The sequence below is a fragment of the Neomonachus schauinslandi genome, chromosome 8 (genome assembly GCF_002201575.2).
Source record: "Neomonachus schauinslandi chromosome 8, ASM220157v2, whole genome shotgun sequence".
NCBI classification, from domain to species: domain Eukaryota; kingdom Metazoa; phylum Chordata; class Mammalia; order Carnivora; family Phocidae; genus Neomonachus; species Neomonachus schauinslandi.
In genome coordinates, this window is record NC_058410.1 from 8963577 (window position 1) to 8985757 (window position 22181).

The 22181-nt window shown below is 37.7% G+C and overlaps 1 protein-coding gene across 1 annotated transcript in view; it reads left to right on the forward strand.

Moving 5' to 3' along the window:
* The window catches only part of RSPH3 (radial spoke head 3), a 41384-nt gene extending 25207 nt beyond the window's left edge, over window positions 1-16177 (forward strand). Inside the window, exons 3-9 of the mRNA XM_021693224.1 lie at window positions 493-580; window positions 7834-7975; window positions 9510-9655; window positions 10592-10795; window positions 12557-12719; window positions 14624-14710; window positions 15734-16177. Coding sequence (XP_021548899.1) covers window positions 493-580; window positions 7834-7975; window positions 9510-9655; window positions 10592-10795; window positions 12557-12719; window positions 14624-14710; window positions 15734-16065 — 1162 coding nt within the window. The 3' untranslated portion in view covers window positions 16066-16177. The remainder of the gene's footprint in view (window positions 1-492; window positions 581-7833; window positions 7976-9509; window positions 9656-10591; window positions 10796-12556; window positions 12720-14623; window positions 14711-15733) is intronic.
* Window positions 16178-22181: the final 6004 nt, after the last annotated feature.

Sequence of the window (22181 nt, forward strand, 5' to 3'; positions counted from 1 at the left end):
AAATTTAAAACATATCTTTGAGTTTAAAGAAACAATGAGAAATTGGACTTATTTTATTTCTTAAGCCTGATTCTGTGAATCCTTTCAATCCTTGAATCCAACTACTGTCAGTACTTTAAGGCAGGCCCCTTTCCAACTGTCCATTTTCATATTTGTCAAGTAGTCTAACAGATTTACAGCCCTAAATCCAGCTCTGCCACTTACTAGCTAGGTAACCTAGGGCACATTCCTTTCTGAATCTCCTTCCTCTTCTGTCAGATGGAAATCATAGTTTCCAACTTGAAGCTTATTGTGAGCAATAAATAAAATATGTGAAGGGCCTGTCATATAATAAGCATTCCATAAATGCTAGTCATTTCCCAGACTAAAATTGTGCCAAAACAAAAATCTATTTTCATAACATTTGTATCTTAGTTTAAATCCAATTAAAAATGAGTTAACTGCATAGACCAACACTATTACAATAGTTATTTAGAATTTGCTATTTTACAGAGCTGAAGAACCTATGCATTATGGAAACATAATGTATGACAGAAGGGTGATCCGAGGCAATACTTATGCTCTACAGACAGGACCACTGGTAAGCATAATTTGAATATTCTAACACAGAGCTTTTCAAACTACTTGTGCTGAAGGACCAGTTTGTTTGTTTTAATTTCTAATTTGCTTCAGACTAAAACAGTTATAAAATACTGATAGATTACTAGAAAAATTAAATTTAAAAAAAAAAGACATGCTAAATACAAGGCTGATGGTGGGTGCCAGGGACTACGAGAGTGGGGGAATAGGGAATTAGTGTTTAATGGGTACAGAGGTTCAGTTTTACAAAAAGAAGAGTCTGAAGATGGATGGTGGTAATGGTTGTACAACAATGTGAATGTACTTAATGCCACTGGATTCTACACTTAAAAATGGCTAAGATGGTAAGTTTTATGTGTACTTTACCACAATTAAAAACAATGTTAAAAATACAAAACCCCCAATATTTTATTAGATTAACAGAACTTTGTAAAACTGCTCTAAAAGCTTATAAACTTTTACTCTCAATTTCTATAATTAAATTTTTTACAGACCAGCTTAAACAGTTCACACACAACACTTTGAGTAGCACTGGTATAACATACTTAGGTTTGTTTAAATTATTTCATACTATAATACTATCTTCATTATTTAATCAAAAATTATTTTCTTTAATTCACTCAACAAATATTTATTGAGTTTTAGGTCCTGTGCTGAGTACCTAGGATACAGAGATGATTAGGATGTGGCATGATATTAAGAGTGATGATTTCTTGGCACTGAAATGAAATATAGTTAAGTTAATCTATAAACACTGTATGATATATACATGGTGATATATGGAATATCAGACATTCTGAAGCACATACATCAAAGCCATCGAGAAAACTCACTAAAAATATTGTATGTTTCAGCCATACCCTGGATCTACTGCATTAGAACCTTCAAGGGTTGGACGCAGGAATGTGCATCATTAATAAGCTTCTCTAGGCAGTCTGGTACAGCCAGTTCAGGGACCAACATTTGAAAACAACAGCTCAAACATGCAGTATAGATACGTGATTCAACATCTTGTGGCAGTAGCAATAAACACTGGCACACCTAGAACTCAACTAAAAAGGAGAATCACCTTTTTTTTTAGTTTTTTTCAATTAATATTGTGATGATTTGATATACCTTTTTTTTTTTAGTTCTTTAGTCAATTATTCAACAACTTACCTAAAAACTCTATACTGAGACTTCCAGTTCCAGACAAGCAGGAATTTGCCAATAGCACAAGCAAACACAGGAAGACTCTGGAAGTGGAAAGAAGGAAGTGGACTGGCTAGGGACCTCAGGATTTGAGTGACACAGTGATGAGTTCCCTAAGTCTTCTTATATCCCATTCAGAGCACTGGAGAAGCTTGCAACCCAGAACAACCAACAGGCACAAGCCTGCTCCCTTTATCCAAAAGACTGCAAAAGGGTAACTTAGCAGAACAGAAACCTTTTTACTACCCCTCCTCCAGACAAACTCCAATGGAAAAACTGTCCCGCCCCTCCCAGTGGAGTCAGCAAGACGGAGCTGGGGAACTGGACTTCCATCCCCACATGGCAGCAACAATGCAGTACTAATCGGTGCTCTGATTCACTCACTGAGGTGGTATCAACAAGGGTAGAGCAGGAAACTGACCTTCCACTCTAACGCAGGGGCAGTGAGATGGTAAGAGATGGTACAAGTTGGTACCCTACTTTTCCTGGGGTGATGGCAACAGAGCTAGGAGGGAGCTGAATTTTCAATCCTATCTGGCAGCAACAAAGAGAAACAGGTGAGATGAGGCAGTGTTAGAGCTCCACTCCTCTATACTCCAACACTGATGTCAGTGGATCACAGTAAGGATCTGAAATACTACCCCCACTAGGCACCAATAAGGTGATAAAAGTTGGTCCTCTGCTTTCACATGGGGCCTAGCAGGATGCTGAACTTCCATCTCCACCCATGCCTGCATGCTAAAACAAAAAGGGATGACTTCCTGCTAAAAAAGATTAAGATCCAGAATCTCACATCCTAATACCCAAAATTTCCAGGATACAAAAAAAAAAAAAAATCACTCATCATACCACAAACCAGAGCAGTCACAGCTTGAATGGGAAAAATCCATGAAGAGATGACAACAGCAAGATGACTCAGATGTAGGAATTACCTGACAAGGATTTTAAAGCAGTAATCATAAAAAAAAACGCTTCAATCAAAAGTGAATAATTATGAATGTTCTTAAAACAAATGAAAAAACAAAATATTAGCAAAGAAATAGAAGATATACAAATGAGCCAAATGGGGGCACCTGGGTGGCTCAGTCAGCTAAGCATCTGCCTTCAGCTCATGTCATGATCCCAGAGTCATGGGATCAAGTCCTACATCAGGCTCTCTGCTCAGCGGGGAGTCTGCTTCTCCCTCTCCCTCTGCCCCTCCCCCTGCTCCTTCTCTCTCTTGCTCACTCTCTCTCAAATAAATAAATAAAAATCTTAAAAAAAAAAATGGAAAATATCTAAAAAGTCACAGGGCAGACTCATCAGAAATGACATAGGGAACAATCAATGAATTCAAAGCCAAATCAATGGAAATTACCCAGTTGGAACAACAGATAGAAAACAGACCACACACACACAAAAAAAGCAAAGCCTCACAGCTGAGGAACAATAACAAAATGTCTAACATCATGTTATCTGAGTCTCAGAGAGGAAAAAAGCCAAGGGACTGAAAAAATATTTGAAGAACAGTGTTTGAAAATTCCACAAATTTGGCAAAAGACAAAAACCTACAGATCTGAAAAGTCAGTTGAACCCCAAGCAGGAAAAACCTAAAGAAATTCACACCAAGACACATCAAAATCAAATTTCAAAACTAAAATCAAAATATCTTGATAGCAGCTATAGACACATGACACATTACCAGAAGGGGAACAATTATTTGAATAACTGTGGGTTCCTCATTTGAAACAATGGAGGCCAGAAAAAGTGGCATAGTATTTTTCAAGTCCTGAAAGAAAAGGACTATCAAGCCCTAATTCTAATCCAGTGAAAATATTCTTCAGGAATAAAGAGGAAATCAAGTCGTTCTCAGATGAAGGAAACCTAGAGGATTTGTCACCAGCAGACTTACCCTTAAAGAATAGGAAGATAGAACAATGGAATAGGTGAAAATAGGGGTAAATACAATAAACTGTCTTCTGGGTTTTAAAAATTGTGTTTGATTGTGAAGCAAAATTATAACATCATCTGATGTAGTGCTTAATATATGTAGGTAAAATATTTAAGATGATTAGATTTTTATTATATTTTAAAAGTAAGGAAAATAAGGGTATCTAAGTGGGAGTAAAGTTTCTGCCTTCCACTTAAAGTGGTAAAATGTTGATATTAAATGTTGACTGTGATCAGGTACATAGTATATTGTAAAATCTGGAACAACTATTTTTTTAAAAACTATGGAAAGAGGGGCGCCTGGGTGGCTCAGTTGGTTAAGCGACTGCCTTCGGCTCAGGTCATGATCCTGGAGTCCCTGGATTGAGTCCCGCATCGGGCTCCCTGCTCGGCAGGGAGTCTGCTTCTCCCTCTGACCCTCCTGACCCTCCCCCCTCTCATGTGCTCTCTGTCTCAAATAAATAAATAAAATCTTTAAAAAATAAAAATAAAAAATAAATAAAAACTATGGAAAGAGATATAGTCAAAAGGATTACAGATAAATAAAAAAAGAATTCTAAAAAATGTTTCAACTAATTCACAGGAAGGAAAGAAAAAGAAAACAGAAAAATTAAAAACAGAACAAATAGAAAGCAAAAAGTAAAATGGCAGACAGCCCTAATATGGCAATGGCTTCTTTAAATATAAATGGTCTAAATAAGCCAATTAAGAGACAGATAGGCAGAGTAGATTAAAAAACAAAACAAAAAAAAAAAATGACCCAACTATATTCTGTCTACAAGAAACTCATTTCATTCATAGTGATGTAGGTAAGTCAAAAGTAAAAGGAAAGGAAAAGATATACAAATTAAACATTAATTTTTAAGAAGTAGTTGTGGCTATCTAAATAACAGCTAAAGTAGACCTAAGAAAAACAATATTACCAGGGACAAAGAAGGACATTACATAATGGTAAAAAAAGGTCCCAATATACCAAGAAGATCTAGCAGTCTTAAGTGTATATGCACCAAACAACAAAGCTTCAAAATACATGAAGCTAAAATTGAAAGGAGAAATAGACAAATCCACAATTTTAGTTCGGGACTTCAACATCCTTCTCTCAGAAAATCAGCAAGGATGTAGAAGAACTACACAACACCACCAATCAATAGGTTGTAATTTACATTTATACAACACTTCACCTGACAACAACAGAATACATATGCTTTTTTTTAAAGATTATTTATTTATTTTAGAGAGGGAGCATGAGTGGGGGCAGGGGGGTGCAGAGGGAGAGACAACCTCAAGCAGACTCCACACTGAGCGCAGAGTCCAATGATGGGCTTGATCTCATGATCCTGAGATCATGACCTGAGCCAAAACCAAGGGTCAGATGGTTAACTGACTGCACCACGCAGGTGCCCCCGAATACATATGGTTTTGAGGCACCTGTAAAATATTGACCAAGATAGAACATATCCTAGGTTACAAAGCAAATCTCAATATATTTAAGATATTTGAAATCATACCATGATGGAATAATGTCTCTTTCAAAATTTCAAACTAGAAATCAATAATAGATGATAACAGGAAAATCTTCAAACACTTGAAAATTAAGCAGCATGCTTCCAAATAATCCATAGAGGAAGTATTAAAGGGAATTTTGAAAGACTACTCAGGACTAAATGAAGATACAACAAATCAAAATTTGTGTTTCATGCCAGAATAGTGCGGAGATGGAAAAAAGCTAAAAAGGAAAGACTTCAAATCAATAATCTAAGCTCCTACCTCAATAAATGGGGAAAAGATGAGAAAAATAAACCCAAAGCAAGCAGAAGGAAGAAAATAATAATGATAAAAGCAGAAATCACTTACACTGAAAACAAAGCAGTAGGGGCCCCTGGGTGGCTCAGTTGGCTAAGCATGGGACTCATGATTTCAGCTCAGGTCATGATCTCAGGGTGGTGAGATGGAGCCCCAAGTCAGGCTCTGTGCTGGGTGTGGAGCCTTACTTAAGATTCTCTCTCTCTCCCCTCCCACCCCACTTGCACACTCTCTCTCTCTCTCAAAAAAAAAAAAAAAAGTAGGAGCATCTGGGTGGTTCAGTCAGTTAAGCATGGGACTCTTAGTTTTGGCTCAGGTCATGATCTCATGGGTCCTGAGATTGAGCCCCACTTCAGGCTCTGCACTTAGCAGGGGGTCTGCTTGAAGATTCTCTCCCTCTGCCCCTCTCCCCCCCATGCATGTGCACTTGCATGCACATGCTTTCTCTCAAATAAATAAATCTTTTTTTAAAAGTATGCAAAAACAATAGAGAAAATCAATGGACCCAAAAGCTGGTTCTCTGAATAAGATCAATAAAATTGATAAACCTCTAGCAAGACTATCAAAGAAAAAAAGAGAAAGAAGAGACAAATAGCAAATGCCAGAATGACTTTCAGAGGGTATAACCATAGATCCTGCAACCATGAAAAGATTAAACGCCATTTCTTATCTTTGAAAAGATCAATAAAATTGATAAACCTCTAGCAAAACTAACAAAGAAAGAAAAAGAGGAATGCCTGGGTGGCTTAGTCAATTAAGCGTCTATCTTTGGCTCAGGCCACAGGCCATCCTTGATCCTAGGATCAAGCCCCACATCTGGCTCCCTGCTCAGCTTGGAGTCTGCTTCTCCCTCTGTCCCCACCCCACGTGCCCCCCCCACCACTTGTTCGCACACTCTCTCTCAAATAAATAAAATCTTAAAAAAAAAAAGGAAGTAAAAGAGAAGAAACAAGCAAATATCAGGGATATAACTAGAGATTCTGCATCTATTAAAAGAGTAAAAAGATCATAATAGAATATTACAAACAAATCTATACATATAAATTCAACAAACTAAATGAAATGAGCTAATTCTTCAAACTATAAACTACCAAAATTCACCTAACATGATTTAGATATTCTGAAGTGTCTAATAACAATTAAAGAAATTGAATTTCTAATTTAAAAGCTTTCAAAAAAGAAATATCCAGGTCCAGATAGTTTCACTGGAAAATTCTACCAAACATTTAAAAAAATTCTCATTGATTTTATACAACTTTACACAATCTCTTCCAGAAAATAAAAGAGGAAGGAACACTTCAGGTAATCAAAGACACTAAAAACAAAACTATAGACCAATAGCTATCATGAATGTCAATACAAAAATCCTCAACAAAATATTAGCAAATAGAATCCAGTGAGGATTCCACACTCAGCAAGGAGTCTGCTTGAGATTCTCTCTCTCCCTCTCCTGCTCCCCCTCCCCACCCCACTCATGTGCTCGCTCTCTCTCTCTCAAAAAAATAAATAAATCTATGATATCATCACAACTTCAGAAAAACTATGCATTTAAATGACAATGGCCATTGTATTAGGGAAATGGGATTATGGGATAATTTTAATAAATTTTAATGTTACCAACATTGTTATTTCAATTAAAATGCTTTTACAATTCTAATTTTAAGTATTAAAATTTTTTTCTTGCAAAGTATTTCATATTTCCCCTCTCTTTTCATATTTACCTTGAGATAAGACAGGTTAGCTACAGGAAATGACCATAGAATGAGATACAGATATGAAATCAAGGACCTCCAAATATTGCAGAACTACTGTAAATAATTATATATTTTAACCCTTAATCAGCTATTGTTTTGTGCACTGGGACAGGCTTTGTTTGGACTGAGAATATTTTCTTTGTGAGCTAATATATTTTTTCAGGAATTTTGTCTAAAAGAAATTCAGATTTTTTTTTAAATCCTAGTGCTTTTCAGTTCCTTAACTACACATTAAAATGTATTGTAACCAAGTAATTCTATAGTATACTTGGTTACTAGGAATTCAAGGAATTCATGGTAAAAATGCTTGAATGAGGAAAAACAATTTATTAGATAGGATTCTGCAACTGTTTATTCTAGTCATCAGTCATACTTTGAAGTTACTTATGTGCTTCATCAGATAACTTTATAATTACCTGACAAAGTTCAAACAGAACTTTAATCATGAAGTCACTGATAATCAGGAAGAATTATATGACAGATGCTCTTATGCTATCCAGGAATCACTTCTGGAATGGCAGTTCTGTATGCTTTGAGAAATATCTTCTAAATTTTAGAAGCCTTTTCTGTCACTCAGCCTGGGCAGCCTGATCCTATAGAGGTTCAGAGACAGCAGCAGGCTAAGAGGAGGGCTCTTGCCAGAAAACGAGCCCAAGAACAGCTCAGACCACGAACCCCCGAACCCGTGGAAGGCAGAAAGCATGTGGATGTGCAAACAGGTACGTGACCATGCCACGGGCATTGTGGCTCCTGGGTTTGCTCAGTTTTCTAAGTCAGTTCATTTTTTATTTGGCTTTTATATTACTTATGTATCTGGTATGCTATTCAGTACTGCCCCAGTTACATGGTCAGAGGAGTGCATTCATTAAACAAATTCATAGACTATATTTTATTATTATATTGGGTACAGCTGTAGGTATGAGATGGGGTTAAAAAAGAATTTTATGACCAAATTAATTCTCAGCCCTTTTCACATACTTTTTTCTCAAACTGGGATTATTTCTCACTTTTTCTTTTATACCCCAACATGAATCACTGCTGGACCTACAGGAGAAGAGAGCAATGTAGTTCTATTTTGGCATTTTATTTCTCTTGAGAGGCCTGAACTCATCCAGATCTGAGTCCTCCATCTCTCTCCCCACAGCCTCTCTCTTCTCTCCTTTTATTCTCCTTTCACTGCACACATTCCCCAAGGCCACACAGGTTTGCTCGGCCAGTGCCAGGCTTTCCTACTTGTCTGGCTGTTCTCAGCTAGAGGAGGCTTACCTGGACCTCTAAGGCCGAGCTGTGTTGTTGTCAGAATCTTGATGACAAGATTCTGGTGTTTTGGCAACACTTGGTGTTTTCCTTAGATTGACATAACTATTCAGGATTCACCTTGCATCTTGACAAGATGGTGAGTGGCTTTATCAGTTATTGCTGGGTAGTTAGTACAAAAGGAAGTGAACCATTCCACGCATTTCCCTCCTACCTTGAGGCCAAGTCTAGAATGCGTATATGTCTGTAATTAGCCAATGTAGTGTAATTCTACGTGAGCTAAATTTTAGTGTTCTTTATACCATCAGAATTTTAAGTTTTCCTATATCTCAGAGACTATTCCAGTCTTCTACCTGTGTATCTCCTTTATTATTAAAGACTCCTTGTGACGAATAATTATGATCCCTTTTACAGATAAAGAAACTAAGGCTCTAGGAAGATATAACTTGACTAGGTCCTATGTTCAACATCTGACTCCAGTTCTCATGTTCTTTGCATGATACCACACTGCCCTTGCCTCACATATATTATTCCTAAAGTGAAATTTGTTTTCATGTATCTGTTTATAATCTATAGCCTAAAGGGAACATCAAGTAACATAGTGACATGGTGCCTAATTTTTTAAATATTCAGGAATTTTGAAATCTTTATACATTTACTATCTTAGGACTCAGTTATATAGATGGATTACTAACTTTCCATTCCCGATCATACTTTGCATCTTACATACATCTAGGCTTCATGTTCTTCTTTATTTCCATTTTCAAGTACAAAACTCAGTGCTTTCTCAACATTCCAGAAATGTCCTAGCCTGACTGACTCTGTGGTCTTCCAAATACATAAAACTGCTTAGTACAGTATGTGAATTTAATCCCACACTTGAGCGCTTCTTTTCTGATCCATTTAATTCTGTTTTGTAGAAGCTAAACTTTCAATACACATATATGCTTGAAATAGACAAGAATTTCAAACTCAATGTATATGGTATTCTCTTAGAAATATACCTTGAAGAAATTGCTGACCGCATAATAGAAGTTGATATGGAATGCCAAACAGATGCATTTTTGGACAGACCACCAACACCGCTCTTTATTCCTGCCAAAACTGGCAAAGATGTGGCCACCCAAATACTAGAAGGAGAGGTATAGTACATTATTTGGACTTCCTTCTATCTTCTTTATAAATAGGTGAAGTTAGGTTTAGTTAAAAGCTTACAAACCACTTCATAATCAGAAAGATTCCACTTACTGGATTTCTTTCCAAATGTACCTATAATAGTTTTATCCTGAAATAGAGTGTTCTAATTTCCCCTCTTCGCTGATAAGATATAAAAATCATTAGAAATATTTATAGAATATCTGCACCTTGATTCTTGTGTGTTTGCATACTTAATATATGGATACAAGGTAAATTTGTACCAAATAAAGAAAAATAGTATCTCGGGTATAAGAGGTTCCACTATTAGTTGCTTTTAAATTATATAGTTTTCATGAAGATAATCTATGTTAGAGAAAAAATCCTAAAATAATTACATTTTCATGTCAGTGTAGAATGCATAAATAAGCCAGTCTATGAAATTGAAGAGAAGACAATGCTTACGTGCATAATGACTTACGTGAGATTTAAGACTTACTTGAAGGAACTTGAAATTGGGAAATAAATTAAGTCTTCACAAACTATATAGAAGGGTATATTTGCCTCTAAATCCTAGAGAGGAATCACCAAAATGCCCATTATTCTTGTTTCTTAGTTCCTCAGTTCTTCAAACTGTTGGTGAAAACTAGTGAAAATCTAATAGGGCAAAAATTAAGAAATATAAGGATATTTCCTTTGGGTTTCAGAGTTTGATCTTAAAATTGTTGAGTAACAGGGTTCATTTTGATGACTACATACGTCTTTTTATAATTCTTGACTGATATTCTGTGTGCCCTGCAGGGCCGTTGTGAGTTTTGGAAACCATAAGTAAAGAAGATCCTCAATAAATAGAACCCTGTCATGACTGCTCTTCTGGATATTTTTTCTTTGAGCATTTGGTTCATGATTAAAATTTTAAATTTGCTTTGTCTTGTGTGTTTAAGCTCTTTGACTTTGATCTTGAAGTAAAACCAATGTTAGAAGTTCTGGTGGGGAAGACCATTGAGCAGTCGCTTCTGGAAGTAATGGAAGAAGAAGAGTTGGCTAACCTGCGGGCCAGTCAGCATGCATATGAAGAGTTACGCAATGTTGAACTAGCTGAAGTTCAGCGACTTGAAGAGCAAGAGAGACGGCACAGAGAAGAAAAAGTATAGCATTCTAGTTTTTTTTCTTAGACAGTCTTTGGCTATTTAACAGATTATGTTCTGAATCATATGTGGTATGTTATAGAGCTAAAGATCTTTGCAAATACGTTAGAAAAGAGTTAGTTGCTCAGTTATCTCCTCTTCTGTAGATCACAGGTCTTTCATGCACAGAATCACATTCTTTAAACACCAGCTTACATAAATGTACCTAAACAGAGTTTCCAAAAGTTTCTAAATGTAATAAATTACACATATCCCAACTGAAAGGCACTCTCAAATAACAAGATTCCTAGCGAAGGAAATATATTGGTTTGCCATACACCAGTGGCCAAAAAGTGAAAGGGAGAAGTGGAGTATATTAGGGATAGGTGGCATGAAGGAGCAGAGGATCTGGATGGAATTCTGGATCTTTTTCTCAGTGGCCAGGCCCTTCCCTATACCCCAGGGATTCTCCAGAACTTCTTTATAGAATATTTTACATTATAGCTTTTTAGAACTTTTAGGAAGAAAACTTTTAGAATCTAGTTTTTTTTTTTTTTAAGATTTTATTTATTTATTTGAGACAGAGAGAATGAGAGAGACAGAGAGCACATGAGAGGGGGGAGGGTCAGAGGGAGAAGCAGGCTCCCCTCTGAGCAGGGAGCCCGATGCGGGACTCGATCCAGGGACTCCAGGATCATGACCTGAGCCGAAGGCAGTCGCTTAACCAACTGAGCCACCCAGGCACCCTAGAACCTAGTTTTTAAAATATGCCAATAACATTCAGTTAGGAAACTCTAGGCTCAGTAATCTTTAACAGTCTGTCTGGTTCTGGCAAAAATTGTTGCCCTATGTCGGACACTGAATGGATAAATTATATATGAGTGCCTGAATACCTAAAAGAGTTCAAATAATTTCCCAAAGAGTCTAGTTTACTGAACAGAATAGCTTAGTTGTTGGGATATTCTACTCAATACCTAATCAAATGGACTTTCAATTTTTCTCCAAAATGAATAAGTAATTGTGTAAAGGGCATAGGGCTTATGGTAGAGATTATGCAAATGCAATACTATTTTTTTACGAATGTGAAATGAATAGAGGCAATACTAGCTTTGTTGAAATAATCAGGGAAATCTTTATCAAAGGAAACTTACTTGTTTATTTACTATTAGGAAATATACTATGAAAATAATGAGTACAAACATCTAGATTTATATCTGCTTAAACTCTGAAAATAGACTTCATAAGTAACTCTATTAATGCTCCCGCTTCCACATGGGAGTAGAGGAGACGGTTCATTAGCTTTATAGATACCCTGTGGTCTACAAGAAGCAACAACAACAAAAGAGAGGTTTATAATTTTCAGAGCTCAATGAATCCAAAGAAGCTTACAAATGAGACAACTCACTGACAGTTAACTGAAGATGTCTGAGCAACTATAATTTTCATATTGATAATAATTTCCGATAATACTAATTACAAATACATATAACTATTATTATTCTTTGATATTATCCATATAGTCAAACAAGTACATCTTCAAATGATTTTACTTAAAAATGGGTCAGGAGATGAATCTTACCTTAAGCTCCATCTCTTTTTTTAAAACAATACCCACCCAGTAGCTGTTGAAATTCACTAAAATCTTGATGAAAACTGTGAACCATGAATAGATTCCATTTTTTGATACATATATGTGTCCAGATTCTTCCACTCACTAGGTCCGGCATTTGGGGAGGACATCGCAGCTAAGTAACTGTGCACTGTGGTGTTTTCTGTGCGCAGGAGCGGCGTAAGCAACAGCAGTGGGAGGTGGTCTACAAGCACAATGAGACCTCGCAGAAAGTGGCCGCTCGGGCGTTCGCGCAGCGCTACCTGGCGGACCTCCTCCCGTCCGTGTTTGGCAGTCTCAGGGACGGTGGCTACTTCTATGATCCCATTGAAAGAGGTTCGTTCGTGGAGGTGTTGCTAGATCCCTGCTACAAGAAGCATCCTCCTAATGCTTCCAAGGAATCCCATGCCCATGTTTATGTTGAACTGGAATCTCTCTTTAAAACACATTTTTAAAGTCAATTATAGTTGTTTTAAGTAAGTACTATTATTAATGAGAGGTATACTATAAAGATCGTGAGTTTAGGATGTCAGTTTGTCTTTACTAAGAAGCAACATTGGATAGTAGGAAGAAACACGGACTTGATGTCAAAAACTTGAGTTTGGGTCCCAGTTTCATCATCAATCAGCTATATGACCTTCAATTCCTCACGGCTGAAATAAGGGTTATTTAGGAGCTAAATGTCATAATATGTATGGAACATAATATGTATAAAATGTGTGCATAAGTAGTTTTTCTACTTTTTCTCAGCTGACTTCCTGTTCCACTCAAAAACCCTTTGGGGGCAACAGTGAAAGTCGTGTATTCATTTAATTAGGTGTTTCCACCATCCCAGGCACTGTATTAGGTGTGGGAGATAAAAAACGAGGAGACCTGGTCTCTACCTTTAGAGAACTCACACCTGTCAGTCTCGGTGAGCACCTGCCAAGACCCACCCCTCAGCTAGCCCCGCCAAATGAAGGGTAGGAGTTACCATTCCTCACCCTCCTTCCTCAGCTCCAAAAGCACTTAAATCCACATAGCTTTTGTATACATATTCTTTTTCAAATGGCTAATAGTATTGTGGGGCAGAGTTTAGTAATGTTAATTTTCACTGAATACGTATTCAATTCAGGACACATACATAGAGAGAGGTCAGGTTACACACAACTCCTAGTTTACATTTATATTGTACTTTACCATTTCTGTAGTATTTTCCATACACGATAGCATTTGACCCTCCCAGTAACCCTTGGGGGGGGGGGGTAGATAGGGCAGATTAATTCCCATTTTTCAGAAGTAGAAACTGAAGCTCAGAGAAGTGAAATGCCTTCTCCCAAACAGCCAGGGGGAACCGTTAGGCCTCGGACTCTGACCCCAGATCCAGTGCTCCTTCCACGCTGCCCTGCCAACCCCTGGGGTCTAGCTAGACCTCTGCCGTTAGTCAAAGAGGCTAGCAACCTTTTTTTCTCTCATGAATTGCTGAAAAAGTCAGTTACGGATCATTTAGAAGCTTGAAAATGAGATTTATGCCCCGGATTAAAAATACTATTTCTGGTAGTGATATCCTAGATAATATCCTATTGCACTCTCTCATCACCTCATTGAAAAGTAACAGATGCCAGCCCCCCTAAAAAGCTATTTTGAAACATTAAAGTACATATTGTAATGGACCGTATTTTTTAAAGGCTCACACAGTAGAGTAGATTTCCATTTCAGTTTGAACAAATTTATCACTAATGGAAGCACCTAGTTTCTGACCCATTTCTAGGTGGCCTTCTTCTCAGACACTCTCTGGCCCTTGTCCCCTGGCTCTTGGTCAGCTTCTCTTAGGCCCCAGGCTTCAGATGGGGGCATTCTTTCTGTCAGCATGGCTCAATCCCAGATTTGTATCACGTTTGGGTTAGAGTTCTGCTCGCAGACCCACATCTTCCTCCCCACTCCCCTCCCCTACCTCCTTCATCCACGTCAGATTGCACCTGTGCACTCAGGTCCAAAGGCCTGGACGCCAAGGAAAACCTCATAGTTTTGAAAATACTATTTTAACCACAGTAGAAAGGAGATGGACCAGAACATGCATAGAGAATGTGGCAAAAGTCACGCTGTATAAATCTATTTGACATTTTGTATTAAGAAAACAGTGTTGATGAATCTTCAACAATTAGGGAGAAAGCACAGATTCTTCCTATCTATAATGATTCATAAAAATCATTATAATGATTGAATTTCACTATAACAAAATTAACTTTTTTTTATTACAGATATTGAGATAGGATTCCTTCCATGGCTAATGAATGAAGTTGACAAAACCATGGAAAACAGTATGGTGGGAAGGACAGTGCTTGACAGTAAGCTCTTTTATTTTATTTAAAAGTCATTTCTGGAAGCCCCTGGATGGCTCAGTCAGTTAAGCATCCGACTCTTAATATCAGCTCAGGTCATGATCTCAGGGTCATGAGATCGAGCCCGCATCAGGCTCTGTGCTAGGCATGCAGCCTGCTTAAGATTCTCTCTCCCTCTCGCTCCACCCCCTACCCTCGCACTCACGAGTGTGCTTGCACTCTCTCTCTCCCTCAAAAAAAAAAAAATCATTTCTGGGGCACCTGGCCAGCTCAGTTGGTAGAGCATACGACTCTTGATCTTGGGGTTGTAAGTTCGAGCCCCACATTGGATATAGAGACTACTTAAAAAAAAAATCTTTTTTTTAAATAAAATGTTTTGGAAAAAAAGTCATTTCTGAAATTTTTCAGCAGAAAGAATAAATAGAAGAAAGATGTTAAATTTTATAGTTTTAGGGGCGACTGGGTGACTCAGTCGGTTAAGCGTCTGCCTTTGGCTCAGGTCATGATCCCAGGGTCCTGGGATCAAGCCCCACATCGGGCTCCCTGCTCTGCGGGAAGCCTGCTTCTCCCTCTCCCACTCCCCCTGCTTGTGTTCTCTCTCTCGCTGTCTCTCTCTATCAAAGAAATAAATAAAATCTTTTAAAAAAAAAAAATCTCACACAAGATTTAAAAAAAAAAATTTTATAGTTTTAGTTTTATAGTTTTAGTTTATAGTTTTAGTTTTTAAAGTTTCATTATCTCAATTAACAAAGGCACAAATTTTTACCCTCAATAATATTTTTGGTTCTTGTGTAATTTGATCAGAATTAATATCTTCTGTCATTACTTTATAAATGATATTCTGTTAAAACAGGCATTGACTATAATTCATATTCAATGCATTAAGTGGCACAGAAGTTAAATGTGCTGACTTTGTATAAAAGTAACACAGGGAAGGGCTGAGGCCTGCTTTATGCTCATCTGTAAGTCAGCATTATAACTACTCAAATATGAACAATCACAGTGATTTTTGCACATATAATGTTTCAGTGTTGATCCGTGAGGTGGTCGAGAAGAGACTGTCTATGTACGAGCGTAAGGAGGACCAGCCCCCATATGTGAAGGCTGAGGATGGGCTCGGTGGCCCTGGAGCAATGGGAGAACCACTGATGGGTGATGAAGTCCATGAGCAAAGTACATCACAGCCACAGAGGCCCCTTTCGGACAGAGACTCCCTGCAAAGAACACCAAGCGATGGAAGGTACACGGAGAACATGTCATCCCGAGAAAGGAAGCTTATGGAAGAAGGAGAGGATGAACAAACAATAAGGAAAACCTCAGGGAGAGAACTATTGCAACCGAGGGGAGTCTTCGAGCCATGACACCACTCAGCGGCCAGTCAGCATTGCGAGCAATCAGGTAACGATGCGCAGGTCCCCTCAGGTTATGGAAATTATGTTGTATTTACTCAACATGTCTTTTTGTCTCATGGATTGGGCAAATCAAATATGTTGAAATAATAAAACTAATTCAAAATGAAATTTAATTCATTTATTTAATGGTAGAATATCTAGAAGCTATGTTGTAACTCTAATGAGAATCATGTCTAATTACCAGCTTTCCATTACCATGAGTATAACTAACAAATATATTTTCCCTTAATTTTTCTAATTTTGTGGGGTTTTTTTCTTTTTTAGTATCCTATTTAATGTAAGATATTGGTGCTGTCAGCCATCGAGACTGTCTGCTCCATAGGAAAACTTTTTCACCTACTCCATGAAAGAACACCTAAATGTCGTGTCACCAAAAGCTTTAGTGCTCCCTCCTTGCAAGGACCAACATATACACCCTTAGTTGTGTAATACTAAATAGATCATTACCCCTTCCATCTTCAATATTCACGTAAGGCTCAAGAGAGTCTATGAATTGGGGCGCCTGGGTGGCTCAGTCATTAGGCGTCTGCCTTCGGCTCAGGTCATGATCCCAGGGTCCTGGGGTCAAGCCCCACATCAGGCTCCCTGCTCAGTGGGAAGCCTGCTTCTCCCTCTCCCCCTCCCCCTGTTTGTGTTCCCTCTTTCTCTGTGTCTCTCTCTGTCAAATAAATAAAATCTTTAAAAAAAAAAAGAGAGATTCTATGAATTGGTAATATGCTCTTGTCTGTTTTTTCACATTCCTGCTATTAAAACATTTCAAACAATACCAATAAGGCAAAAGTCCCTACTTGCCCTTAGGCAATTCCATTCCCCTCCTCAATGATAATCACTGTTATCATTGCTATAATTAGGTATGTACCTTCTAGGCCTTTTTCAAGATATTCATATACATATATATTTGAACATCAGAAAATATGTGGGTTCATTTTTCTTTATATAAATATAAATATTTAGTTTGCATTTTTCACCTAACGGTATAATCTTAGACCTTAAACATTAGTCCATATAAATCTCTTTTTAAAATATGGTAAGCTATTCTATATTATGACCGTGTTATAGGGAATTCACATGTGACTTTTTTTTTTTTAAGATTTTATTTATTTATTTGATAGAGAGAGAGAGCAGGAACACAAGCAGGGGGAGTGGGAGAAGGAGAAGCAGGCTTCCTGCTGAGCAGGGAGCCTGATGCGAGGCTCGATCCCAGGACCCTGGGATCATGACCTGAGCCGAAAGCAGAAGCTTAACAACTGAGCCACCCAGGCGCCCCCAAATGTGACTTTTTAACCTGAACTTATCTGAAAAGTTTACCTGTGCTATTGAAAATCACAGATCTTTTATCTCTAAAGTCATATTAATCTTAAGCAATCATTGAAGTCCTCTGAAGCTGTAGGTAGATATAGCCTATTTTTCTCAGAATAGTTATAGATTTGTAAGCTGTAGTGATTTGAAATAACTTGCAGTTATTAACACATTTATCTTAATTTCTTTTTAAGTTAGGTACCAAAAATGTATCCACATTTTAAAAATGGAGAAAGAACTTCTTCCTCCATTTTTGAAAAGAAACACACCGTGTGTCTATATAGCATTATATGGTTCTCAAACCATTTTCCCGTATATTATACCACTTCATCAGTTTAACCTCGTAGCAACCCTTCTGAGATATGCATGACAATATTTTTATTTTCATTTTCAACCAATCTTGTTGGTTAGGTCAGCCAGCAGACGTTAACTGCGTGCGTGAGGTGTGCTGGGCACCATGCGGGAGGCCAGCAGGGTGCACGCCAGCCTAGTGGTGGAGCTGAATGAGGTAGGGTATGAATGAGGAAACAGCGGCTCAGGGATTCTAAGTGATTTGCCTTAAGTCACAAGCCTAGTAAGTAATGGGATGAAAGCTGGGACCCAAATCTTCTTCCTTCTAATCCACTGTACTTTCTTGTAAATAGCCTTGAGCCCTTGTGAAGTACCAAGAATAACTTTCAATAAATTATTTCATTAGTAGCATTTAAAAAATTGGAATCACACCTGTTACCATTGCTAGGTTATTCCATGTTGTTAAGTCTTTATGAGCATCCTAAAATATACAAGATTTTAATTATGGCAAGAAGAGCAAGACTTTTTTTTTTAATTGGGGTCACGGTGAATCATTATTGTTACTGATTTTAAAATACCTACAATTTTAAAATGCTTTCAAAATGGATTAGAGGTTGATTATCTTCTACAATTCTAATCCTCTTCTACAACAGCCTAATCCATTAAACACTTAACAGATGTTCTGCTCAACATCCAGACCTGTGCTCTATAATTCCGTGAATTAATTCAATTTATTAAATATATGAAAATCTGTAGACCCCACACTGAAATTGGTTAAGCTTAACTGCCATCCTATTCAATGCTAGAGAGAAACAGGAATGATTAAGAGGTTAGGTCTGGGGATGCCCGGGTGGCACAGTCAGTTAAACATCTGAGTCTTGGTTTCGGCTCAGGTCACAATCTCAGGGTCTTAAGATGGAGCCCCAGGTCCGGCTCCCCACTCAGCGGGGGAGTCTGCTTCAGATTCTCTCTCTCCCTCTGCGCCTCCCACTCGTGCTCTTTCTCTCTCTTTCTCTCTCTCAAAAATAAGTTAATAAATCTTAAAAAAAAAAAAGTAGAGGTTAGGTCACTGTGTGTGAGAAAACTTAGAGAAACAGATTATATATTATCTGGAGAAAAAATATTGAATGGAAACTTTAAATTGGCTCTGCCTACATTTGCTAATACTGTTTTTATGAGTTCTGTTCCTTTCCATTGTTTGTAACACTAAGCTAATAGAAGCTAAATAGTAATAAAATGCATGTTATGTAATGAATTTATAGAGACTGCCAGCCCTGATAGTGATAAATTCCCGTATCACTAAAATAGGTCAGGGAAATCAAAGTAATTTTCTCCAGTGTAGGCATCATCGCGTGCAAACCATTCTGACTTCTGTTTTGCTTGGCACAGCCTTGAAAGTCACTCAGAGCAGCTCAGGGTGGTGCCTGGAAGCTCAGACACCAGAGCCAAGCCGCCTGGGCTTGCTTTCTCCACGCATAAGGTGGTTTGCTTTTGTAATTAGGAAAAAAAAACTGGCTTGGGACGCCTGGGTGGCTCAGTCGGTTAAGCGTCTGCCTTCGGCTCAGGTCATGATCTCAGGGTCCTGGGATCGAGTCCCACATCAAGTTCCCTGCTCAGCAGGGAGTCTGCTTCTCCCTCTCCCACTCCCCCTGCTTGTGTTCCTTCTCTCTCTCTCTCTGATAGATAAATAAATAAATATTTAAAAAAAAAAAAGGAAAAAGAACTGGCTTATCAGTCATGTTTTATTTTTGAAATGTGGGAGGGTGGAAGACCTGCAGAAGGAAAAAGTATTTGGAGGTTATAATTCCTTTGAAAGTTTTAATGGGGAAGGGGCAAGTGGCATTTTCATATCATATCAAAATGTTATGGTACCATAACCATGAAAATGTTAATGAGACCTTCTTCTATCCTAGAAGACTTTCATTTTCTTATCATGTCGTTAAACGTTATCAACCACAACAGCTACATTTTTTTTATCTGTAATCTTAATATTCTTATGTTTCACTTACTATGAAAAACTTGGCACATTATGCTTTTCTATTTTGTTTATAGGTGAATTACAGAAAATTTTTATATATATTCTATAGCTCAGTAGCCGTAGCCATGTATCTCAACTTATTTAGCATAAAGGCATTCTGGAGAGGCCCAAACAGGGGTTTAATTTCCCCACAGACCAATTAGCACCTGTTGTTTCTTAGCAGTAGTTCCTAGATTTAACCAGAACCAACCTTCTCCTGGCTTGTCAAGAATGTTAAAAATCAGGTGTCACTACAGTGAAAAATACTGTTAATGGTATTGGATTGGTGCCTGTAATTCTCCCTTTGAATAGGAGGATATTTACCTTTGTGGTTTAGTGATATGAACTTTAATTAATTTGTAACCAAAATTTAGTACATTGATAGTTCATGAAAATAGTATAAATGAAATATATGAGTTAGAAGAGACAGTAATGACACTGTAAGTTTGCCTATAAATAAAACCTCCGAAGATACTAAAGAGCTTGAAACTCCAGGATAAAAATATCTTGAAGATAACATTTAAACAATTTTAAATATTTTTTGAGAAGATAGTTCAAAGCATGAATACATTTTTATCACTATATACATTTATAATTTTTGTAAATATTAAGCATTTTTATTTGTGCTACTTATGTATTGTCTTCTAACATTTTAGATTTTATTAATATCCATATTTGCCACTAGGTGTCAGTAAAACTCTAAGGTAAAGTTAACTTGCCTCCAGCTTCGCACATGGTAACTACAAAGAGAGACCTTGGGAGACAAAGAGTTCAAAAATACATTGTATTCCTTGGAGACTCTAGATTCACACTGAATATTTTATCTTGCCCTAAGCTCATCTGCCAGCTCTGCAGGGATGCCAGTGGACTCCAACCTGTATCTCAGACCCCGAAAATGGTAGTTTTAGACTGGACCTTAGCTGTCATATACCCCAGTCTTCCATCCAATACACTATGTTTGACAGACGATCATTTAGTCCTGGTTTAATCACTAAGGAGGGGGCTTTCACTTGATGAGCAGCTCTAGAATAGTGATTCTATCTCATTTAATTTTGTCTGCCCAGGCCCAGGCTGTGGTAAATAAATGCTTACTCAATTACATTGTTGGATAGTTCTCATTTTTAGAAATTTATCTTCTACTGGGTCAGAATCTGGCCCATTATAGCCTATGCTTTTTTGTCATAATCATGCCATTTGGCATGAGTATGATGCAGGGAAACAGAATAATTTTATTGCCAACTCAGCCCTATCCTACACTCCAATAAGCTTTTCCTTTTTTCCAAGTTTTTCTTTCTCGGAGTGAAATATCACCACTCTTCCCAATTATTCCTCATATGGCAGTTTCAGAGCTTCCTCACCCTCCATCCTGGCTACTGTTACCTCGAAACTCCTCTATTTGTTCAACATCATCTTAAACACCAGAATTAGCTATTCTACTAGAGATGTAATCTGACTCAGCAGGGAGTACTGTGGGACTGCTCTCTCCCATGATTTGGACATCACCAACTCACTTCCAAATTCAGATATCTAGAAACCTCATTTTTAAAACATAGGAGAGAAAAGGCCAAAATGATTTGTAAGCAGTCACTATGTCACAAAGTCCACACACATTGCAGTGGACCATCCAAAGCTCTTTTTAAATATTGCTAACTAATTTGGCTATTTGATTATTAACTCCACAACATATTGGAAGTAGCATATTAACAAGGAAAGAGGAACTGCTGTGGGAAGGCCCATAGGCTAACATTTATAAGAAAAAGGCAGGGAAAAAAGCAATAACTCAAAAAGCACAGCAGTCTGGAGCCAAAGTTGAATGTTCCTCAGCATGCCCTGAATACATCATTACATTACAGCACAGTACAGAGATTACTGTTTATGGAGGAAACACTTCTAGAATGGTGGAGTAAGGACCTCTGGAAATCTCCTCCATAAGGGCAAGGAGAACACAGGCAAAAATTGTCAAAAATCAACATTTAAGAACTCTGGAAATTAACCAAGAATTTACAACAATGAACAACATTTATTCAAGAAAAATGACTGAATCTCAGTAAAAACAGTAAGCCTCATGGCATTTGCCCTATTCCCTTGCCCTATTCCCATCTCCTTCTTCCCAGTTCCATGATAACCACGAAAACCAACAGATTCAGAGCCACAGTAACTGAGAAAACCAGTAGCCTATCAGCCATTAAAAAGAAGCAAAATGGGCTTAGAGCTCCCCAAAAAGCCACATACCCAGAAAATTGTCAATGTTTGACCTGTCTGGCAGCTCCCTAGAAAAGTCCATTAACAGGGCTTTTCTTTATTTGACCCGACTCAGAGCTTGCTCAGTAAGGAAAGTCCTACCTAATACCAGGGCATTTTGTGTTAAAAAAAAAAAAAAAAAAATCAGCAATTATTTAACATCGCAGCTGCCTGAGGCGGAAGTATCTGTTGGAGCAAACAGCAAACTTGAAATGGA